This window comes from Gastrolobium bilobum, unplaced genomic scaffold (assembly GCF_033153095.1).
Source record: "Gastrolobium bilobum isolate Gb01-03AN ecotype WA unplaced genomic scaffold, APGP_CSIRO_Gbil_v1 utg5371, whole genome shotgun sequence".
NCBI lineage: Eukaryota > Viridiplantae > Streptophyta > Magnoliopsida > Fabales > Fabaceae > Gastrolobium > Gastrolobium bilobum.
Window position 1 is genome coordinate 129,325 of NW_026895568.1, and position 25,308 is coordinate 154,632.

Genomic DNA, 25,308 nt, shown 5'->3' on the forward strand with positions numbered 1-25,308 from the left:
TGCTAGTACAACAAGATGTATTTATCATCTCAAAGCCAGGGTAACCACGAGCAAAGAGTAGCTGTGCAGCCATGTATGCAGAGTAATCTCTTAGTTTTGTCTTCAGGGCGTTGGTATTATCTGCATTTGTCTTCATGGATTTGAGACAGTCTCCGTGGAACAGTGGATCCATAATCCAACCAACTACAAAATCACGGGCTGCTTGAGTTGCTTCACAGTTTCCCTCTATATTTGTTAGAGGAAGGAATACAAACGCATAGACAGAGAAACCAACAAATCCATGTTGTTCGGCCCTATACTTTCTTCTGTACAAACTCATAGCTAAAAAATGCAATAACAAAATATGATGAACTGCCAAGTAAGGTTCAGATGTTGAGTGGCCCCTAATGCTATTTGTAGTGCAAAATATGGGAGAAAATCTTTGAAGTGGGGCATTTCCCTGATCATAACCGCCTATGGCAAACACATTGGGCTCGTTCACAGTAGTCCAATATAAGACTCTGTCACCAAATTCTTTAAAACAAACATCCGCAAAGTTTGTGAAATCTCTTATGATGTTACAACTGACCCATCCTCCATATTCATCTTCAAGTGCCTGTGGAAGAGTAAAACTGTGTAGCTTGACATTTGAAGGAACTTTTAACACAAATTGTGCAGTGAAGGTCCACCCTTTAAAATTATCCCTCTCCAACCATTCAAGCCTCATTTCAAAATTAACACAGAGCCAACTCTTGAAAAGATAATCAGAATATAAGTCTCTAACCTTGAGACTTCGAAGAACACTACTCGAGATATCAAAAGAAGGGTAACAAGAAGCAACATAAGTAGATTTCCATGATCCATTGTATCGAAACACACCAAAAAAATTATCTAATACATGATTCCTCCAAAAGGATTCATGTTTGTTAAAAACATAAAAAGACTTGCTTGCAGTGGCCAAAACCCCCAAACTAGTACCACCCAAAAACCCTCCTAGGTTCCAAGTAAAATGAAACCTTGTAAAGGAAACTACTATTAAGCTAACACTTACAGATTTAGGACAAAGCTCTGCACCATTAAGAAATTCTCCAGGGTCCCAATAGAACAAGGGGTCAGATAGTATCATGGACCAAGACCTTATATTTAGGTTAGGCATTTCATCAAAAATTTGTCTTGCAACTACCATATCATCAGAGACACAGTATATGGCCATCAAACTATTACCCACGAATATACCAAACACATGTCCCAATTTTTGGTAAGGTAGGTGATTTATTGACGGTGTAAGTAAATCGTCAAGCTAAGGAGGGGCACCAGTTTTCACCTCACAGCCAACCAAAAAGGAATCAACTGACTTAGCTTCCACATCAATCAAAATTGGAGTTTTTGCAATACACTGATGCGCCACTGCAGAAGCCACAGCCACTCGATCAACATCTTCATAGCCATAGTCAGTTTCTGACATAAGTGGCGCCCCTAAATGGGAGGTCGTACCAGCAACCATCTCTTGATTTTCTTGATTGACTCCAAGACCGGAAACAACAACACTAATAGCATCTTCCGAAACTGGGACACTGCCATCGAAACTCGTTGTAGAAGCTATGGTACTAACCTTTGCGAAATCAGCTTTAATCTTGGCGAAGTCAGCACACATCTCGTTTCTAAAACTTGCAAAGTCAGCATACATCTCTGTGCTAAATTGTGCAAGGTTTGTAATGGCTACAGCGAGATTATCCACAAGTGTTGCAATGGAAGGTGAAGTTGAAAGATGGGGTTGAGAAGCCTTAAATTCATCCTGTATCTTGAAGAACGAAAATGAGTTCAACAAGATGAAAGCACCAATTGTTACGGACTTTGAGGTCACCACCCCAAAAGCTAGCTCAAAGGGTGAGAGTGCCCAAGGCCTTATAAACCCCACATTAGTTGTATAGGCAACCAATGTGGGACGGCGTCCACGGCGGCTTTCACTCTATCGATACTGACCCGACGGTAGCCCTTTCCCTCCTTTGGGGCGGCTTCACTCATCTATCAGTATTCAGTGTCCAAAGACACCTTAATCCAGCCTATAGGTAGCCCTTTCTGTAGCCCCAACTCTCAATGAAAGCACCAATGAAAGGGACGCGAACCCTAACTTTGGAAAATCAATCGAAAGAACAGGAAAGGAAAAAGAGACAGAGAGAACAAGAACCAAATGTTTCATATATTTTTCATATGCCCTTCTCAAAGTAAGGGACTAACTATATTAGTGAGTAACCCACACCTCAGGCCACTTTACTTGCTACAGCAACTAGCCACGTTACTTGCTACAACAACTATACAATCAGGTAATGAGGCCACGTTGCTTGCTACAACAACTACACTATACAATAGAAAGACACTACAAGACTACACAGCTATATAACAAACACCTAATACAAACTCCTTAATATGCTGGGCTAACTTTAGATATGAGAGATAAAGTCCTTAGTCCACACGTAACATATACTCTGATTAAAAATATCCACATTGCAGTCTAGGACACTATCATCAATTCAGTGAACTCTATAATTTAGTACGAAAAGAACACCGAAGTCCATTTCCTTGGGGCTCATCCACAATAAATAGCCCTATAAGATAAAATGCCCATTGAAATTATATAGCAAGTTTGAAAATGCTGAGCGAGTGGAAATATGAAAATCGATTAGCTCATTTATTAAAGGCTTTAATGTTTATATAAATCTACGTTCACTCCCAAAAAGACATTGTTTTAGGTTGAAAATTTTAAAAATTATAATGAAAAAGACTATTATAAACCTGAAATAAATTATAATTACAAAAATATCTTGATTTTCGCTTCAAAACGACGTCATTTTGAATTCAATGTAGATAAGTTAACTACATTGACGGTAGAAAAAGCGATCTAAAAATCTTATATCCTAATTCAACTTCATAGAATCACGGGTTAAATAGGACAAGAAGTCAACTAACTCAGTATTAAAATTAGAAGATTTCAAAAAACCATGTCGTATAACTTGTATTTCATATGACTAGCAAAACTAAGTGTTGATATATGTTCAGTTTGTTACTGACCCATTAGGCCCATTAGAACTAATTCTTTTAGTTAGTTAGTTTAACATATAGTTATATATATGTGTACAGTTAACAACTTCAATTAATTAATTCATTTTTCCTTTCCACCGATATGAATCGTCCTTCTTTTCCTTTACATCGTAAGATGGTATCAGAGCTCTGCATGGATCTCTGATATTCGCCATACATCCTTCGTTCCAAATTTCACTCCTTGAATCGGTTCTAGATCCTGATTCCTAAGCTTTTCGTTTTCCTTTATGCTGAATCTCAAGTGTTTATACTATGGCGAATCAGAGCTTCAATTTTTTAGATTTGCTAATTGGAACTGTTATTCATCAAAATGATGAATCCGAATCACCAAAAATACCAGAAAACTCCAGAAAACAGAAGATTGATTGTGATCTTTCAGATCCAGGTAATCCATTTTTTCTTCATCCAAATGAGAATCCCTCACTTGTTTTGGTTTCAACACTCATGAATGGAAAGAATTACCATGGCTGGGCTAGGGCCATGACTATGTCTCTTATATCAAAGAACAAGATGTCGTTTGTGAATGGTACAATTCCAGTACCAGATGAATCAGATCTAAGGTATGCAGCTTGGGAGAGATGCAATACCATGGTGCTTTCGTGGTTGCATCGTTCAATCATTACCTCTATTTCACAATCCATATTATGGATGGATCGTGCCTCTGATGTGTGGAAGGACCTTAAGGAAAGGTTTTCACAGTCAGATATATTTAGAATCTCAGATCTACAAGATGAGATCTATAAACTTCATCAGGGAGAAAGCTCAGTTTCTGACTTTTATACTCGTTTGAAAATCCTATGGGATGAGATGGAATCACTGCAACCTACTCCAACATGCAAATGCATTCAGCCATGCTGTGGAGTTTCAGCTCAAATAAAGGAGATTCGTGATAGAGACTATTCAATCCGATTTCTCAAAGGTCTTAATGACCAATTCTCTAATGTGAGGTCTCAAGTTATGTTGATGGATCCACTTCCTTCCATCAATCGTGTTTTTTCTCTCATTGTTCAGCAGGAAAGGCAACTGCATTTGGAGGGAAATATTTCAAACCTTGAATCTACCAAGGTATTTTTTAATCCAACAGAGCAGTCTTATGGTGGCAGAGGACGCTCTCAGTTTCAATCTTATCGTGGCAGAGGTAGGACCACTTATAATGGAAGAGGAAGATCCAATGGATCAAGGTTATGTACCTATTGTGGCAAAACTAGTCACACTGTGGACACTTGCTTTGAGAAGCATGGGTATCCACCTGGTTTCAAACCAAGATATCCTAGGCAAGCTACTGCAGTCTTAAATGAAATATTTGATAATGAGGCCAACATTGCACATATTGGTGCTGCACATACTGATGTGAAAGAAAATTTCACTCGTGATCAGTATCAAGCCATAATGGAGATGATACAACATTCAATGCCAAAACCATCGAATCAGCCTATCACTCAGCCTGCACCTCATGCTCATGCTAGCAACATGGTTCAGACAAGAGCAATGAATGCAGAAGCCTTTGGTAATTCTTCATCAGGTAATACAAAGGTACAGTGGATCCTTGATACTGGGGCCACTGATCACATTACTTTTTGTCTTGAAAGTATGACTTCAATTAGGAGAATTGAACCAATTGATATATGCTTACCTGGTGGTACTCGAGTAGCCTCATATATTTCTGGTACAGTTAGAATTTCCAATTCACTTATTTTGACCAATGTACTCTATGTTGAGCAATTTAAGGTGAACCTCATTTCGGTTAACAAGTTGGCACATGAATCTAATTGCCAAATAATTTTTCAGCATCAAGTTTGTTCAATTCAACAGCTTCCCTCCCTGAAGATGATTGGTTCTGCTAGACTACAAGGAGGCTTATACATCATCAACCAACCTGCACACAGTAAAGACAATAGAAATATAACAAGCAATCAGGCAATAGATTTCAATTTTGAAAATAAAAAGAGTCTATCTGTTGAGACTCATGCAACTGATATTTGGCATCTCCGTTTAGGACATTGTTCTCATTCTGTATTAGAATCTATGATGTTGCAGTACCCTTTTATCACTTGTAAGAGAATAGACAGTCCATGTGATATTTGTCATTTAGCCAAACAAAGGAAGCTATCTTTTCAATCCAGTGTTAGTGTATCTAAATCTGCTTTTGATCTCATACATATAGACATTTGGGGGCCATATTCAGTGCCTTCAATCCACAATCACAGATATTTGTTAACAATAGTAGATGATCATACTTGATTTACCTGGGGCATACGCATGAAAGCAAAGTCCGAAGCCAGAAGTCATATTCGTGATTTTGTGCATCTCATTGAGAATCAGTTTAATAAAACCATCAAAACACTTAGAAGTGACAATGGACAAGAGTTTATGATGCATGAATTTTTCTTGCAGAAAGGTATAGTTCATCAAACATCTTGTGTAGAGACCCCTCAACAAAATGGCATTGTTGAAAGGAAGCATCAGCATATCCTCAATACAGCACGAGCACTTTCCTTTCAGAGTAAACTTCCAAAGAGTTTGTGGTGTTACTGCATCACACATGCCATCCACCTCATAAACAGGCTCAACACACCATGACTGCATAACAAATCTCCTTATGAATTGCTTTTCAATGAACCATGTCCTCTCATGCACCTCAAGGCATTTGGATGCCTTGCATATGTTTCCACCATTGAAGCAGGAAGAACAAAGTTTGATCCTCGGGCAAGAAAATGTGTTTACATTGGGCATAGAGATGGCATAAAGGGTTATGTGGTTTATGATCTACACTCCAAACAGATTTTTACTTCACGAAATGTTGTTTTCTATGAACATCATTTTCCATTGGGTAAAGAGAGGGAATCTTGTAACTTGGATATCTGGCCCATTAGTCAGCATTCAAGCACTGAGTATGACTTGTCATTTCCATCTCCATGTACTATTACACAATCACCTACTATTCTTCCTGTCCTTCGAGAGAGACCAAACACTGCAACTACTCCTCCTATTCCAGACATTGTCATTGCTGATTCTTCTGAAAATAACAGCTCTCATCCCAGTTCTTTAGTTCCCCATGACACTATACCAGACCCTAACATTTTTTATGCCAGCCATCCTTCTCCACCAGTACTAAGGCGTTCTGAAAGGACCAGGATTCAACCCAAACATTTGGCAGACTACAAATGCAACATTTCTACTTCATGTTCCTATCCCATATCTTCTGTGGTCTCTTATAACAAGTGTTCCCCTAACCATACCTCTTTCTGTCACAACATTAGTTCCTCTGTTGAACCTCTAAACTACAAGCAAGCAGCTCAGTTTCCTGAATGGATTTCTGCTATGAATGAGGAAATTACAGCCCTTAATCATAATCAGACCTGGAGTTTTGTTGAACTGCCCAAAGGAAAACGTCCCATAGGATCCAAGTGGGTTTTTAAAATTAAACACCACCCTGATGGCACCATATCTCGATACAAAGCACGGCTAGTAGCAAAAGGTTATAATCAAATGGAGGGGGTTGATTATTTTGAAACTTTCTCCCCAGTTGCAAAGTTAACCACCATCAGATTATTGTTTTCTTTGGCTTCTGCCAGTCATTGGCATCTTGAGCAACTTGACATCAATAATGCCTTCTTGCATGGAGACTTGTTTGAAGAAGTCTACATGAAGGTACCTGAAGGAGTCCAAGCCCCTAGTTCACAGCATGTATGCAAACTTACAAAGTCCCTATATGGGTTAAAGCAGGCTAGCAGACAATGGAATGCCAAATTAACCACTGCATTGAAGGCTCTAGGCTACTCACAATCTTCTGGTGACCATTCTCTCTTCACCAAGGCTAAAGGTGAGTCTTTCACAGCCCTCCTTGTTTATGTAGATGACATGATCTTGGCTGGTACTGATATGGAGGAAATCACATCTGTTAAGCATCATCTGGATGATTTGTTTCGCATAAAGGATCTTGGACCTTTAAAATTTTTCCTTGGGCTTGAAGTAGCAAGATCCAGCAAAGGTTTGGTGCTCAACCAGAGGAAGTACACACTAGAGCTCCTCAATGATAGCGGATTACTTGGAGCCAAACCTGCATCCACTCCTATGGATCCCCATGTCAGATTGAAACAGAATGAGGGGAAGCCATGTTCTGATCCTGCTAGTTATCGCAGGTTGGTAGGACGACTGTTGTACTTAACCAATACACGCCCAGATATCTCATTTGCTGTTCAGCAATTGAGTCAGTTCGTTGCCAACCCCATGGAGGCTCATTTTCTTGTAGCTTGTAGAGTTCTTCGTTACTTGATAGGGTGTCCAGCAAAGGGTTTATTCTTTTCCTCACAGACTCAGTTATCTCTTCGTGGATTTACGGATGCTGACTGGGCCACATGCCCAGATACACGCCGATCAACTACTGGCTTCTGTGTGTTCTTAGGATCCTCCTTAATCTCATGGAAGTCCAAGAAACAAACTACTGTTAGTCATTCCTCTGCCGAGGCTGAATATAGAGCTTTAGCTACTCTCACTTGTGAGATACAATGGCTTGCATTCCTTCTACAGGATTTACGAGTTCCCTTTTCTTCTCCTGCTATGGTCTACTGTGATAATCAAGCTGCTATCCATTTGGCCCACAATCCTTCGTTCCATGAACGTAGCAAGCATATTGAACTTGACTGTCACATCACACGTGAAAAGATTGCAGCTGGGCTCATTCATCTGCTGCCTATCTCCTCTTCCCAGCAATTGGCTGATCCTTTCACCAAAGCTTTACATCCAGCTCCCTTTCACGCTTTCTTGAGCAAGTTGGGATTGTTAGACATACACCTCCCAACTTGAGGGGGGGGGGGGTGTTGATATATGTTCAGTTTGTTACTGGCCCATTAGGCCCATTAGAACTAATTCTGTTAGTTAGTTAGTTTAACATGTAGTTATATATATGTGTACAGTTAACAACTTCAATTAATTAATTCATTTTTCCTTTCCACCGATATGAATCGTCCTTCTTTTCCTTTACATCGTAAGACTAAGCCCGAAGCATCGTCAAGTTCAAACAGCCCATCACCGACGATAAAATAAACATTTCACATTTACATTAAACATTCTGGTCTTAAAAAAAAGAATTAATTACAAATCCCAAGCTATAATCTAAAATAACCAAATATTTTTCAATGTTAGAAATATAATGAAAGTATCGGCCATCAATTTGAATTATTAATAAGAATTAGTGAATTATAAAACACCACTATTATTCATCATATTTGTTACCACAATTTAATCGTCAGCTAAAGTTATCCCCACCACCAATTTTTTCCTTTTTTTTTTGTTGCAACTCCACCGCCACATTTGAATCATCATGCCTAGTTGCCTACAACCGCACAATTGAGAAAATTTTAGAAACTTTTATGTCGATGAAAATATAAAAGTAAAATTTATAGTCACTTGAAACAGTAATTAGTTGTTACCATTCAATTCAAGATATAATGCTTATTTCTTATGCATATTAAGTTTTGAATGTAGAGACACTACACCTTTCTTGTATACTTTTTGGCATTCTGCAGATCACATATAAGACCGCCGTTACACACTAGGATTTAGAAGCAGCGATGTTCTTTTCCTCGGTTACCATAAAAATTTCCTTTGTCAAATATTGTTTAGTTTAAACCGTGATTATTGTCTCTATCAGAATCTAATCATTTGAGTCAATCATGTATGCTATTTAGGTTAAATTTAAAATCAACCTTGTCAATAATCGAAATCCGGATTGTTGTGTGAAAAGTTAATTCATTCATGCCAATATCCACAGGTTACGTTATTTTTTATTTTTTTATGATTTGGGTCAATTTGCTTAATTAAACGCAAAGCTCCACAGATATACTGATATACAAGACTTTTAATTGGGCCTAAAGATTTGATAAAATGTACGTAAGTAAACGGGCTGTCATGATCAGCGTCGCGTCCTATTAGTGGCTATTACAGAAGTTCGAAATTATTTCTTGATGTGGGTTTGATGGCCTGATAAAAAAAAAAATCTGTATTTGATGGCCTGATAAAAAATCTGCAGATAAGAAAAACGACAAACTAATAGAAAAAAGGGATAATTTTATTTTCACCCATTGTTATTATATGGTTTATCAGTTAACCTCTTCTTGTTTCAAATTTATCACTTAAACCCATTATGATTACTATCATTAACCCCTTGTGATTTCAAAGTATTATGTATATCCATTATGGTTATAAAAGTATATCACTTAAACTGTTTGTAAATAATACATATTTTTTTCTGTAAGAAAATAATATATTTAGAGTAAATACCCTTTTTAGTCACTGGCAATATCCACGAAACCCTTTTCAGTTCTAGCAATAAAAAAGGGACAAATTGGTCCCTGAAATAACAAAAAAGAGGCCACGTTCATCCTTCTGTTAACTCCCACCTAACGGCCCAACTAACGGTGCACAGTTGGCACGTTAGTTTGCTGACACGGCTTGAATGTGGGACACCGTGGAAGACGAGACGACGACGTTTTGGTCCCTGTCAAAACCACGAGGGCCATTTTGGTCCCTGTCAAAATGCACAAGGACGTTTTTAGTCCCTGACAAAAAGCACGGGGCCCTTATTGGTCCCTAACCAGAGAAAAATATGCACATGACTTCATTGCTTTTCTATGCAGTCCAATTTTGCAAAACAGAAGTGCATTACATCAGAAACAGGAGTACAATTCAATTTTGCAAAACAGGAACATGACATTAAATTGGATTTGTATGCAGTCCAATTTGTTAAACCAGAAGACATGGATGTACAAGAACTACAACTACGTATATTAGTTAAAAAAACATCAAAAATGGTAAACTTAAACATTCATCAACCCTGTGAAACATAATAGCTGGAACATGATTTGAGTGTCATTATATTTGAAGACATGGATGTACATTAATGCATTACAAAATAAAGCCAACTGCCAGGAATTAAAAGAAAGGCCTCTAATACAATATGGCCAGAATTTACAAAAAAAAAAAAAAAAAAAAAAATTGCCATAATAAGGCCTCCAAATACATAATGGCCAGAATTTTCAAAAAAAGTCAGTCACATAATAATAAACCCTTCTCAGTTGGCTCATGCACTACTCCCAGGTCATATACAACAGCAGGTCATTTTCTTGAGGCAGGCCTTAGTGGCCTAAAACCATGTGTGCTCATTAAGGCCAATAATCTGCTTCGTGTGCCACTGGTTGCTGCATTCATTGTTTCATTACTCAACAGCTCATTTTCCTGTTGTGGATTTGATGGAGGTGGGCTGCTCCTCTCAAGTTGCCTTCATGTGGCTGAGAACTACTAATTGCTGCAGTCCAGTCAACTGCCATACATTGCAATTATCAACAATCATTTACCTTCGTGTAGCATTACAATTATACTATTTATTTTTCTCTGTAATTAAATATTAACAATCATGCAATTATTTTTTATAGAAAAATAAATAGTATAATTGTAATGCTACACTACTGAAGATATTGTTCGTAAATCACATAACGCTATGTCTTATACAGACTAAGAGAATTAAAGCAGTTCATAGTATTCTAGGGATCGTAAAAGCTGTTTGCAAGAGCCAAGAATCCCTTTTAACAAAGTGGAAAGCTTAATTAGCATTGAAAAAGAAATGAATAATCGTTAATAAGGTCGAAAATTCAGTTAGAAACACAAACTTCATTTAAATAAAATGCCAAGAAGGAGTATTGTACTTTGTGATGAAATTTAGTTTAATTACTTTGTGATGAACAAATGGATAGCACTCCTGTTTATGATGTAATGCACTTCTGTTTTGCAAAATTGGACTGCATAAAAAAGCAATGAAGTCATGTGCCTATTTTTCTCTGGTTAGGGATCAATAAGGGCCTCGTGCTTTTTGTCTGGGACTAAAAACGTCCTCGTGCATTTTGACAGGGACCAAAATGGCCCTCGTGGTTTTGACAGGGACCAAAACGTCATCGTCTCGTATTCCACGGTGTCCCACATCCAAGCCGCGTCAGCAAACTAACGTGCCAACTGTGCACCGTTAGTTGGGCCGTTAGGTGGGAGTTAACGGAAGAATGAATGTGGCCTCTTTTTTGTTATTTTAGGGACCAATTTGTCTCTTTTTTATTGCTAGGGACTGAAAGGGGCTTCGTGGATATTGCCAGGGACTAAAAAGGGTATTTACTTATATATTTATTTAAATGTAACATATAGACGTTTGATTCACTATAAAAAAATTATTTTATTTTATTTTATTTAATTAAATTCATTAGATGATACACATTTAAATTTTGTGTTCTTAAATAAATTTATGTCAAATATTATTTTGTTTTATTTATTTATTTTATTTGATATTTTTATAATATCTTAAAAAATTTAAAAAATAAATAATTTAAGATTATTTTTATTTTTGAAAAACATTCTTAATTTAAACATATATTTTTAGATATATAAAAAAATTTAAGATGATTTTTAAAATAATTTCAAATATTTTAAATTTAATCATTAATAATTATTTTATAAAAAATTTATTTGATAATACATAATTATATAAAATAAAAGTTAGAAAATATAGAGAATTTTATATTTTTAAGACTCCAGGGTCAAAGTGATATATTTTTGTTACCACGATGGGTGTAAATGAAATTTTAAAATCTCAGGAGATTAAATGATAAATTTATTTAACCACAAAGGGTATGATTGATGATTTTGAAACCACAGGGGATTAAGTGATACATCATTAAGCCACAAGGGTTACTGAAAATGAAGTTTTATCTAAAAATAAATAGCGTATAAGTTCTTCAACCAAAAAAAAAAAAAAGAGTGCATAATTCCGTTGAATTTTATGTTGCCAACAAGAAAAATTTGTTTATTTTTCACGTTAAGAATCGTTATCAAATTTTAACGTTAATATTTATTGAAGGTTTAATCTTTCTCAAAGTGGGGAAATTTAGGTTAATTTGCTTTCTGCAAGATAAAAGATAATTTCGGTCTGATCTCCATATCATTAGTATTACGGTATGGAAGGATAAAAGAAGCAATGGCTAGCTAAAATATGTTTCAATGAAATATTATATATCGGAAATATTATAGCTGCTCATTATTTAGTTTAAATTAATTAATTAAACACGATAGAACGTCATGAAATAATGAAAAACAAGGCATTCTTGTAGTGCTTGTACTTGTTCTTCTTGTTCATGTTATACAGTAACTCATCTCCGCTGATAATGTAGTGGGTGGTATATTGCTGTTAGAGTCAAACACTTCTGCTGGCAGACCAGGCGTGAAGGAAGAAAGAGCAATCCACTATAGAAGCAGAACGAGATGGATGGGTCCCGCAATCTCCTATATTTGCATGTGATCATCCACTATATATAATATGATACTTTCAATTTCATGTTTGGGAAGCAGCTTCTCCAATCGTTAATGTTAGTGATGGTTGGGGTAAGGTAAGGGTAAGTGCCTTCAAATTAAAGCAACAACCATTGATGCAACACTTGAAACCTCAGCGGCAAGAAGATTTTCGGTAGTTTAAAACCACCAACCGTCCCTTTGAAAAATTTGAGATATAAATGAAAAAAAAAAAAAAAAAAAAGGAGTCCTGAACCTATGATGCACGGACATGGACACAGGACACGGAACACGACACGGCATGCCGACACGTAAATTAGAAAAAATGTCATATTTGAATACGTTGGGACACGTTTTGATATTAAATAAAAAATTTAATATATATAATATAATTTATATTTAATACATATAAGAGTCCGTAATAATTCATATAACCAATCAAATATTTAAATTTCATAACATAAATATAAATATAAATAAATTTTCGTACTTTGTTAATTTTTCATGTCAAATTTCGTAACAGAAAAAAATTAATTTATAAATTATTTCTTTTATATTTAGTTAACAAAATAAAATAAAAATTATTTAAAAAAAAAAAAAAAACTTGTCCGAGCGTTGACTGGGTGTCCAAAAAAATTGACCGCGTGTCTAAAAAACATGTCGAAACGTGTCGAAGAATTGACTACGTATTTTCAAATATTGACCGCGTGTCAGACACATGTCGAAACGTGTCCGTATCGGATACGTGACCGACACCCAATTTTTTTTATCACAGAGCGTGTCCGTGCTTTGTAGTCCTGAACCACTAAATTTTTTTTCCACAGCGGCATACACGGCCTTGTGCATCCTTTCCCTTCATTTGTCATGTTCGCTCACTTCCATCAAATTGGCACGCACTCACATAAACAGGCCTTCCTCTTATTTGATTAATAATGTTTACACGTGTAAATGTTCAGTGATCATCTTGACTAGTACAAAAGCATAATTTTATGTATTTTTTTTTAAGTAAGCTTATGTATGTGCGTTTTATCTGTTCCTCTTTATGCTGTATTCATAATCGTCATTTTACTGTATGTCCATAGTTAACAATTTCAACAGAAAATAAAATTTTGATGATGCTCCTTACTATTTAAGAAAGAGCAATTCGTTAATGCTTGGCTGGAAGCCACCTATTTAATTGCCAAAATCATACTATAATTTCAAATGGATTTGTACAAGTGGCCACAAATATCAGCGCTTTTTCCTTTTTTTAATGCTAGAACTTAAGACCCAAATAAAACAAACCAAACGAAAAGTATCAGAAAACATAAGCTACAGTGCAGTGAGCGAGCTAAAAGGATAAAACACTTCATAGGAAAAGAGGAGTTTCTAGAGCAATTATTATTATTATTTTTTATGTTATCCCGGTTCATTGATTACTGACTAAGTTTTATTACAAATGTGTTTCCATGAACTCAAAATTGAGATCACTAATTAATTAAGTTAAAATAATTCCTTACCAGTTGATATCCACAAATTTGATGGTCTAGAGCAATTATTTTAGTTTTCACATTATTTTCGTTTTATCATTCTTATGCCACTTCTTTTTATAATAGAATAAGAAAATACATATTTTAGCGAACTTTTTCTCTACCTTTTTTTTTTCTCAATTAAGCAAAGTCTAAAAATAGTGTATAATATTAATGCGCAAATAACAAAGTCTTTACATAGTCCCATACACAAAAAATACAATATCGAAAATATTGTCAGAACTGAAAGAACTGTCAAACGATATCAAGAGCTTCTCCTGCCGGTCTCTAACAAGGGCAGTTTCCCGTGCATACCTCCATTTCATTTATTTCATTCACCTTATAATAACCAACTGAATCATACCAGTTATCAAGCACATACCTCACCTTATGTTCCAAGTATGCCACATTAACGAATGATATCGTAAAAAAAAAATGATCTCGATCCTAGTTAAATCAACATATGTCTGGTGCGGTAATCACAATTAACAAACAAAATAGAGTGCATTTCTTCCGGATACTCTAGATTCAATTTAAATTCTGTTCCTTGGAGCTACTAGTTCGGAGTCATTCATACAATCAGACTCCCTCTTGTCTTAATTGGATGAATTATTGTTGTCAAAAACTAGTGTAAAAACAGTAAAAAAAAATGTAACTAAAAATGCTTCTTAGTAAAAAGGGATAAAAACGTCGTATAGAAATGCAAGTTTTTAAATTTTAACTTAAATACAATTTAAAAAAAGTAAATCCTTTTTCCACTTTTTAAAATTCAATTTTTTCTTTTTATGTTTTCGAACTTATGTCTTATATAATTATATGACTTATATCTTTTAAATATGAAGTTATTAATTGAATTTTGAGTCGTGACTTGTGTAATTTGTTTTTGTACATGCACACCCACACATACACACACAAATAAATATATAAAGCTTAAAATATACACAAAGCCAAGTAGTGCAGAAGGATAAATACAGAACTTATAGCAAGTTGGTAATATAACATGCTGATATATGACAAATTTTTAGCCACACTGGCCACTGGTGTTATATATATAAGTGGGAACAACATAGATGAATGACTCAAAACATCCATTAAAAAAGAAATGACCTGATAAATGCTTTATCAGATAGAGAAGATTAGGTTTATAACAAACTATTGCCTAGCACAATGAGAATAAGATATGTAGCTATAATGGTTTACAGCAAGTAGCACACTAGTGGGTTTAATGGTTGAACCACCTAATTCTGCATGTGCTTGGGCCAATCTTTTCATAATTAAGACGCGCTTTAGGACCCCTCCAATTTTGTAGTGGGCCATTACCATTCCTATATATACCCGAGCTTGAATTCCAAAACTTCATTGTGGGATTTCAACACTTTTCAAATGGCAACTTCTAATGTTCTCAATGTTGTTTTCTTTGTGCTATTGTGTTTGGGTGTTTGTTCTGCCGCCAGGACACTCCTCACTCTAGAGGGAGGTGTCGGCTTTGGTTTAGACCATGGCATTGGTGGTGTCATCCACGGTGCTACGACTGTTGCAGGAGGTTCCGGTGGCGGCGGAGGTGGAGGTTCTGGAGGCGGGGGAGAGCATGGTGTTGGTGGCTATGGAGGAGGAGCTGGCGGAGGTGAAGGTGCCGGTGCAGGATATGGGGCTGCCGGTGGTGGCCAAGGCGGTGGTGGAGGAAGTGGTGGCGGCGGTGGAGGTGGAGCTGAAGGTGGTGGATATGGAGGAGGAGCTGGTAAAGGAGCTGGTGGAGGCTATGGTGAAGGTGGAGCTAAAGGAGGTGGTTATGCTGGTGGTGGTGGAGGTGGCAGTGGAGGAGGAGGAGGTGGTGGTGCAGGGGGTGCTGGCGGTGGTTATGGAGGTGGGGAAGGGAGTGGAGCAGGCGGTGGATACGGTGGAGCAAGTGGTGGAGGATACGGAGGTGGAGGTGGGAGTGGTGGGGGAGGCGGAGGCGGTGCTGGTGGAGCACATGGAGGCGGAAATGGGAGCGGTGAAGGAGCTGGTGGAGGTTATGGTGGTGGAGCAGCTGGTGGTGCCGGAGGCGGTGGTGGCTCTGGTGCTGGAGGCGGTGGCGGCGGTGGTGCTGGGGGCGCACATGGGGGTGGATATGGAGCTGGTGGTGGAAGTGGCGAAGGCGGTGGCCACGGTGGATACTACCCATGAAATTAATTACATGGAAATTCTCGTGTGGAGAAAGAAAATGTAGCTCCTTGTAACCATAGTTAATAACAACAATAACAATATAATATGGATACAAGGATGCTTATAAACTAAATATGTATTGTGTTTTAATTTTTATGTTTTACGTGAATGCCAAATGGAAGCTAAGCAAGACTTCTTAAATCGATATATTTATACATTTTTAGTAATATATATTTCTAAATATTCGTGATTCCAAATTCCCAATCCCTTCCATTTTCAGAACACGCGGGAAATCAGGTTAAAGAAGTTACGATGGAAAATATTCTAGTTGCTATTTTTTCTAAAAAAATGACTGAAATATCATTATTATAAGATTAACTTTGCGAATATTCAATTGATTTGATACATATGGAATAAAATTATTTATTGATTAGTCGGCTAATTCAATAAAGCCAAACATGATTACAAATGCAATAAAATTCTCTTTACTAAATTTTTAACATAGTTACAAATTAACTTCTCCACGGGTTATTATTTTATCAAATGTTAGCAATAACATTATTAAAGAATTTATCACAATAATAATGATCTGAAAAGTTATTCTTTTTTAATAATGTAAATCATATGATAATTATTACATAATTATGCATGGGAATAAAAAATTATGGCTAAATTGTTCACCCACTCTTTTTTTTTTTTGGTAATATATTCACCCACTCTTTAATTTCTTCACTTAAGTGTTTAAAGCTTAATCAAATAGGTACAAATAGTTTTTAGAATTTTGCACTTTATACATAAACACCAATAGTTTAAGCAAACTGCAAAATATCTGTCAAGTTTTCAAAAGTTTGAAATATAAATAAGATTCACGTGCCTATATTTTCATATATTTTGGAAGTATATATACATTAATCTTAATATACGTCAACGGAATATAAATTAAATTTGGATTAAAGCAAAATTTAATAATATCATCTTCATGAAGGGAACTTCAAGTCCAACTGTATTGTGTAAGATTGATTTTGAGTTATGCCGTTGTCATCTTTTTATACATACAAGACATGCTTATTTTATTAAATTAAATAACTTATTGGAGATATTGAATTTTGTCCATCCAAATTTTGGATTCCAAGTTATTATGAAGGTTGTCCGAGTCTAAAAAATTTCATGCAATCTGTACGATTTTATTTAACTAAATATTTGAGGTCGGTTATACTTTTTAAGAATAAAAAAATGTTTAAGAAGGAATCTTTTGACTCTAATGTAAGATTAAAAAATCTTAATTTCTATCAAAATCGTTAATTTTCGTCCATCTAACGGTCATAATGTATTTGAAATTAATAATTAATTAATTGATATAACTCAATAAACTATAATTGTTAAATGGATGAAAATGAACGGCTAGAATGAGAAGTAAGATTTCTTAATGTTACAAAAGAGTCAAAATATCCTTCTTCAAGTTTAAATATTAATTTCCGTTCTCAATTTTTAAGTATCTTTTTATAAATCAATTCTAAATTAAATTCTAAAAATAAGGAAAGTTAAAAAAAAAAAAACACACAAGTAATAGAAATAAAGATAACTGATTATAATATCTGATCATTTAAAATTCAAAATACGTATCTTATACCTAAAATCAAGTCAAATTTAAAGATAATTGATTATAACAAATGTATTATCAGGTAATTTTAAATTCAAAATACGTCACAAACCTTAAAACTTCAAATCAAGCTAAATTTAAAGATAATTGATTCTAATCAAACTATTATATGATAATTCAAAATTTAAAATATGTCCCAAATCTTAAACATCAAATCAAGCTAAATTTATTGTTTTTCAATTTTTTCCGAACAAATTACAAATTACAATCATACTTTATTTGAACTGAAATTTGGTTATAATTTTTTAGATTTCAACTTGCTGCTTTTTTGAACATTTGAGGAAAAAATTGGTCGAATCACTTGTAACGGGTCAATTTTAAGTGTATCATATACTATACTTATTAATAGAATTATCAGTGTTTTCAAAAGGTTAATGCTAATTTATCTACCTATTCCTTACCAGGTAAAGAATATTATAAAGAATATAGTTGTTAGTTTTGTTTTTGTTTTTTTTAATAAAATATAGTTGTTAGTTACTGCATGCAAAACAACTCAAAATATTAGACATGATTAATCAACAAATTACATGCTTAAATACTATTTAATGTTGGACCTGGATACTCTCATGTGAAAATTCATATGACCATGTCATGTGGAAAATCATAACCATACAAGGGTGGATCGATGGTAATAAAAGAGGAGAGAAAAAAAATATTAAAATAGGTAGTTACGAAATCATAACCGTTGATTTACTTTTGTATAGTTGTGATCTTTTCACATGACCATATCATATTTTTTTTTTCACATGAGAGGATCCATTTCCATTAAAAAACATTGTCAGCAGTTAGCATTGCAAGGATACATATGTTTCAAATTTCTCATTTTCCATCTCTACCTTTTGCCAAAAAAAAAATGCATATGTATAAAAAAATATGACTCCGTTAAACGAAATTATTTAACCCAAAATTTCATTATGAGTTTTTTTTTATGTTTATGTGAAATTACTTGAATTTGAAATAAAATAAAATAATCTAATCTTGATCCTTTAAATTTGAATTAGTATTATGATTAAATTTCATGTTTGGGATTTTTTACAATGATGTTGTTGATTAGGAACTTAAGAATGTCCAAACAAATATAAACACGATTTGGAGGTTGTGTCGCAGCTAACCACTTAGGTAGTGTTTGGTTTAGGGGAAATTTTTTTTTACTAGGAAAATGTGATTGATAGGGAAATGGAAAGAAAGTAAGTTTGGTAGGAAAGTTTAAAAAAAGTTGTTTGGTACCGCAAAATATTGATGGGAAAATTGAGTTAAAAATCCTAATGTATGTTTGGTTGAAAATAAAAAATAGATGGGAAAAAAAGTTAAAATTACAAAAGTAACATTTTTTATAAAATTTTAAAATATTAAAGTGTGAAGCAGAGTACTCCTCAAAACCAAACCCACTAGTGGTATTGTATTGTATGATGTTCACTCCCCCTCATCCCTTCTCTCTCTATCTGTGTTTTTCTCTCTGCAAAATTTCCCAAATTTCTCCTCTATACTAATTCTTCCTTGCTCCTAAAACACGCACATTCATCATCAGCAATGCATGATCTTCCGTACGAATGCAATTTCAATATTTGATTTGAGTAATTTTTTTCAGCAGCTGAATTAGAAATGCTTGAAACAATGGAAAGTTCCGTCAATGGTGGCTTCTCCCAGTTGCAGAGCTACGGAAGAGGAGCTCTATGTGCTCCCTCAACATACATAGCAGTTGGTTAAAAGGAGGGGTAAATTTGTCACATTTTTCATCCCTTTTCAATTTGTCCAGTATTCTCACAATAATACCATCATCTGAGAGGGCTTCTAAAACAGTGAAAAACTAGTTTTTTACATGCATATAGGGATAGCTGGGGAAGCAAGTTTGATGGAGAAATTTCAGGATATCCCTCAACCAAACATGGAGAAATGAGATACCCACATACACTTTGCTGGGATAGTGAAGAGAAATCTCGAACCAAACACGACCTTACAGGAATATCAGAAGAATGGCAACCAGAGGCCTCTATGGTCTATGCTGATACTAACAAATGCTTAAGCTTGAGCAAAGTTGCACGACCCAACTTATTTTCTTTTTTTATTAATATATTTTAGTGACTTTCTCTGGGGATCCTTGACAAGATTTTAGAAATAGAGGGGCAGAGTTTCTTAAGAGGGTTACTAGGGAGAGAAGCAAGCGGTTTAAGAAGATCAAGGAAGACGATTGAAGATCAAGGCTCAACAATAACCAATATAGTTTCCCAATTATGACCTTTTCTCTTGTTTTCTTGAAAAAAATTATTTTCTCTAGTTTGTGTGATTCTGACTGAGATGAGGTTGTAGTCGTAACTTTTGGATTCCATTTTAGCTTGTTGTGTAGTTTAGATTGATTATAGTTCTTCTTGCTTTTTGTCAAAGAAACAATTTTATTTTATCTATCTCTACTCTTAATGTTTGCATTTATTTGGCAACCGAGTTTTTAATGTGAGAACCCTAAGGAACTAGTCAAGGAAATTACATGTTTTTACTAGATTTGGATGGTACATTTTGTTTTGCATTTATTTGTGTGGGTGAAATGACGCGTTTGTCGAATAGAAGCATATATCTTTGTCATGCATAATTATTGTTGGAGACCTAATTTTAATTAAAACAATTCACATAGAAATAATGTTTTGGGAAAACGTGTTTGTATAACCTAAACATAGGCTTAAAAGTAAATAAATGTATTGGCTGTAAAACCATATCATTGGTTTGTGAAGAAGTGTTAAATGCATTCAAATGAAGTAGCAAGAGATAAATAGACCCCAGGCTTCAATTTCATAGCTTTTTTTTTATCTTTTATTTGTTTATTTGTTTTGATTTCTTTCTTGAATTGGTTTCTCAATTATTTAGTTACTTAGTTGGATAAAGATTAAGGTGTGGTATGTTAATACTTTAACACAAAATTTGAATAATCTTGATGAAATGATATTCTTAAGTCATCACCTTTTTTATTTGTGACGTGTACACTTAGAGTTATCAATGGTAAATCATATCATCAGAAATTTAATATTCAAACTTGTTACTTGCTTTATAAAATCTTCTAATTCCTAATATATCTAGCGGTAAATTCTTGAAACTGAGACAGAATCGGTTGTTAAATCTAGCATAACACAAATTATGCTCGTACTCAATTAAATATCCTTACCACATGCATATTGTATCAGGAAGTCCATGAGGAATATCGATATGAGAAGCATTAATGTGACAAGTGAACATCAATTTTATTAGTGCATAAGCATGTAAGAACACTTGGTAGATGAAATAAACTAATTAGCTCAATGCAACAATTTACATGTTTTATTAGAAAACTCATCATAGGGTGAAAGACTTGGAGTTTATCACCAAAAGGAAAATAAGAAAAGAAAGAATGCAATCAATGTTTAGCGCAAAGTAGTAAGGGGCGGTGGGGTGCAGGGAATAAAGACTTCATAAGTCAGGTTTGCGTGGGAAAGGAATAAACTATGTGTATGAGAGGTATTCGTATTGTATGTTTAATTTGGATATGGTAATGTGGAGGACAGCAGAAGCACACTATGTGTATGAGAGTGAGTGTGAGTGAGGCTTAATTCCTCTGTATGTATGTATCTTTGCTTATTGTGGTGGGGACATCCAACTTCCCTAGCCATGTGCCTCAACCACTCTTTGCTCTCAACGCGCATTCCCAATCCCTATATATAGCCTCCAACTTCTCCACCACAAAACCAAACCAAGCTACTTTAATTTGTCAGATACATAATTCATCTTCAATTCTCAATACAATGGGTATGCACAGAGTTCCCTGTGTTGTTCTCTTACTCCTATTGGCTTTAGGAATATGTTCTGCCAGAAGGGGGCTACTCACTCTTGATGGTGGTTATGGCGGCGGCGGAGGTGGCGGCTCAGGTGGCGGTGGTGGATATGGAGCTGCTGGAGACCATGGAGTTGTTGGCTATGGAGGTGGTAGTGGTGGGGGACAAGGTGGTGGAGTAGGATATGGTGGCGGTGTTGGCCATGGTGGTGGTGGAGGAGGAGGAGCTGGATACGGAGCTGGGGGTGACCATGGAGCTGGATATGGCGGTGGTGGTGGAAATGGTGGTGGTGCCGGTTATGGTATTGGGGGAGAGCATGGTGGTGGTTATGGTGGAGGTGAAGGGGGTGGAGCTGGGGGAGGTTATGGGACTGGTGGGGAACATGGCATTGGCTATGGAGGTGGTGGTGGAAGTGGCGGTGGCGGTGGAGCTGGGTATGGTGCAGGAGGAGCTCATGGAGGTGGATATGGCAGTGGGGGAGGAGCAGGTGCAGGAGGAGAGCATGGTGGTGGTTACGGTGGTGGTCAAGGAGGTGGAGCTGGGGGAGGCTATGGTGCTGGTGGAGAGCATGGTGGTGGTTATGGAGGTGGTGAAGGAGGTGGAGCAGGAGGAGGCTATGGTGCTGGTGGAGAGCATGGCGGTGGTTATGGAGGTGGAGCTGGTGGAGGCTATGGTGCTGGTGGAGAACATGGCATTGGGTATGGAGGAGGTGGCGGAAGTGGAGGTGGGGGTGGAGCAGGCTATGGTGAGGGAGGAGCACACGGAGGTGGATATGGAAGTGGTGGGGGTGCTGGTGGAGGAGGTGGGTACGGGGCAGGCGGTGCACATGGTGGTTATGTTCCTTGAGAACTAGTCTAGCTCACACGACATATATTGAAGTGTCCCCTTTGATGTAACACGAATAAGTATGGTATTAATAACAGAATCATAATCACAATTATCAAGCACGAGATTATCAACGCCAGATTTATATATATGTAACAAAATATTTCTATAAATGATATTATGATAATTGCAATATGGTGAAACTATTATCAACTTAATTTGGGCTTGCCCTTCTTATTATATATATTGGCATGAAAGAAATATGTTTATTATAGAACATAAGATGCAAATACTTGTTTCAGATTATTTCTGAGAAGTTTAGGTTCCAAGTCCAACAGCCTTGCCCGGTACTTGTCGGTGTGTCACCCTCTCCTGTCTGTATCAGTGCATGTCGTGTAGTAGTTGAATAACTGCTTTCTTAAAAACTCCTAATGGACAACCAACTCAGACATTCTCTACGGAGATCTCTTTAATTAAATGATTCCTCAGAAGCTGTCAATTGAGGCGTAGGTGCTGAAGACATTGACAATTCTCTAGAAATGCTTTTGATCATGTCAACCCTTCCATCATTATTCTTCATCATGAGAATGTTGCATGGAATTTTTCGATCTGTTATGTATAATAGCATTTATTTCCTTCCATTACAATCCGCCTCGGGAAACATGAAATAACTAACGTTTAAATTCAATCTAGAACAAGCAGCAAATTATCAAGATCATAAATATGATCCGGTAACCAAATTAATATCATTGGATTAGCTAGAATTAATTATAATGATTATAAACCTGTCAAAGACCACCCATGACCCATGCAGGACAAAGGGTGACAATTTGCTCCGCAACCAGCAGTCTTAATAGGATAACCCATAACAATTTTGCATTGCAGTAATGATTGATTGCATATTGACGATTAGTGCATAACGCACAGATGGCAATCGTAAATTCAGCAAAATAACAAAAGAGAAATGTGATTGTAAAGTATTAGCCTTAAAAATGATTTTCTTACACCATATTTTCTGCAAAGATCTATGACCGCTTGACGCTTTAGAGTTTAGACAGTTGACATCATTTTCGCACTCTTTTTTCTCTTTCAATGGAGGTGCATCTTCCGGTTCCACCGTCCAAAAATCATTTCTTGTCTTCAAAATGACTACACAAACATTACATGGTTACACTTTCATAAACGAAAAGACTTTTTCTTTTACAAGCAGATCTTATAAAGTTTAGTTTGTGGTTTTTTCTTTCTTTTTTTAATATTTAGGAAAGGAAAGTGTTACGCACACCTATTTTAAAATAAAATAGGAGATTTGAGTTCAATTGAGAGAACTCTGCCTCAAGCACACAAACAAGCATACACAGAATATTTTTTTCTGTGATGATTTTTATTCAAATATTTCAATGTTTAAATAGATGATACAAGGCAATCATAAAAACAACTATCCACTAAATCAAATACGCTCTACTAATATCTATTACCTATCCTTTAGCAAAGTAGAAATTCAAATAACAAAACAAGAAAAATAACTAGCCATCACTTAAACAATCCAACAATACAGAAAATATTAAAACAATAAAAATAATCGTAACATTTTCTCCCCCTGAAAATTACTCTTGTCCATTAAAATCAAGTGATTGAATCATCTTCAATATCTATATTCGTCTCTCCATTGCTATTAATTGGAAAATATCCTCTAGCTACCACCCTTTCTTTCCTCTTCTCAAATTTTAGAAGTGAAGCTCTCATTGGATATTTCATACCTAAACCAAAAATTTGGAGTCTTGTTCGAGGGGCGTTGTTTAATTGAGATACTTCGATTGTGTTCAAATTTTTAATAACAATGGTAGTGTTAAGAGGAGTTGCTCTATTGGTGGAAAGAAAAAGAGAAAAATGTTTGAGTGTAGAAGCCTCTCGAATGAAATGAGAACAATGACAATGAATGTAAAGTTATGGTTTGGTGATTGGTACTAATACATCTAGCGGATTTGAGAGTTTGGTGGACATCTCCTTCAATTAAATGAAGAGTGCATGAATGGCATCTTCTAGTTTTTTCAATCGTTTCATTACGCTTGGTACCTGGCACAGTGCTGAAAATAATAACTATCCACTATTTAAATAACCTAACAATTCAGAAAATATTAAAACAATAAAAATAATCGTAACAGAAAGTAATGCGAGTGTTACTTCTATCCAAAAGGAATCTCCCCGAGATATTGCTAAACCAATATTGGCATTATCCCAAGAAGACTGACGACGAACCCTGCGGTGACGACATTGTCAAGTACCCAATGAAGAGGCTCCGTGTTAAACTCTGTCATCCCATCCATCACAATCACCACGTGTTTGTTTGTGTTACATGGACTTGAAAAGTCATGATCAGGAACATCATTCGTAGGTGATTCCCTGTCTCTTGCAAGAAGCCTCAGCATTGTCTGATCAGAAGACAAACATCACTAGCTTAGTTTGAAGTAATTTTAAAGACAATGCAAGTTACCCTTTAAAGAACGAACCGGGGAAGGGATTTGTTGCAGGCATGTTAATTCCTTATATAGACATTGCTACTGCTAAGAGAGCAATCAAGACAAGCGCTAGACACGATCAAGGGCTGCTTAGTAATTGACGTCTTGAAAGTTACTTTATTTAAATAAAGAGTTTTATAATTCTCATTCAACATGAGAATTCAAATTTTCCTACACACCCTTCAATTTCCGTGCTGACATGGGTCCTACATATAATTTTTTCTAACACATGGGACTCACATGCTTTTTATCTCTACAACATGAGAATTGAATTCTCATTCAACATAAAAAAATCAAACCCCTTAAATAAATGCTTAATAATTGCGATCCTAGGGCATGAACAAGGCTCGAGCTAGGGGTGTAAATGGGCTGGGCTGGGCTTTGGCCATTCTGGCCCAAGCCTACGTAAAAAAAAAGTCAGCATATCTGGCCTATTGGCCTATTAAAGGCTTTAT

The 25,308-nt window shown here is 35.9% G+C and overlaps 1 protein-coding gene across 1 annotated transcript; it reads left to right on the top strand.

Annotated features, from left to right (window-relative positions):
- The first annotated feature begins 15,296 nt into the window (after window positions 1-15,296).
- LOC133317089 (glycine-rich cell wall structural protein 1.8-like) lies at window positions 15,297-22,505 on the top strand. The gene is made up of 3 exons (XM_061518910.1): window positions 15,297-15,423; window positions 15,454-16,032; window positions 21,595-22,505. The coding sequence occupies exons 1-3, from the start codon at window positions 15,297-15,299 to the stop codon at window positions 22,356-22,358; spliced, it is 1,470 nt and encodes a 489-aa protein (XP_061374894.1). The 3' UTR covers window positions 22,359-22,505.
- Window positions 22,506-25,308: the final 2,803 nt, after the last annotated feature.

What these genes read in the sequence shown, in the direction of transcription:
- LOC133317089 (XM_061518910.1), top strand. Translation starts at nt 15,297, where the DNA reads ATGGCAACTTCTAATGTTCTCAATGTTGTTTTCTTTGTGCTATTGTGT. An exon ending in TTTAGACCATGGCATTGGTG is followed by an intron (nt 15,424 to 15,453) that starts GTGTCATCCACG and finishes CGACTGTTGCAG; the next exon opens with GAGGTTCCGGTGGCGGCGGA. An exon ending in TGGGGGTGGATATGGAGCTG is followed by an intron (nt 16,033 to 21,594) that starts GTGGTGGAAGTG and finishes GCGGCGGCGGAG; the next exon opens with GTGGCGGCTCAGGTGGCGGT.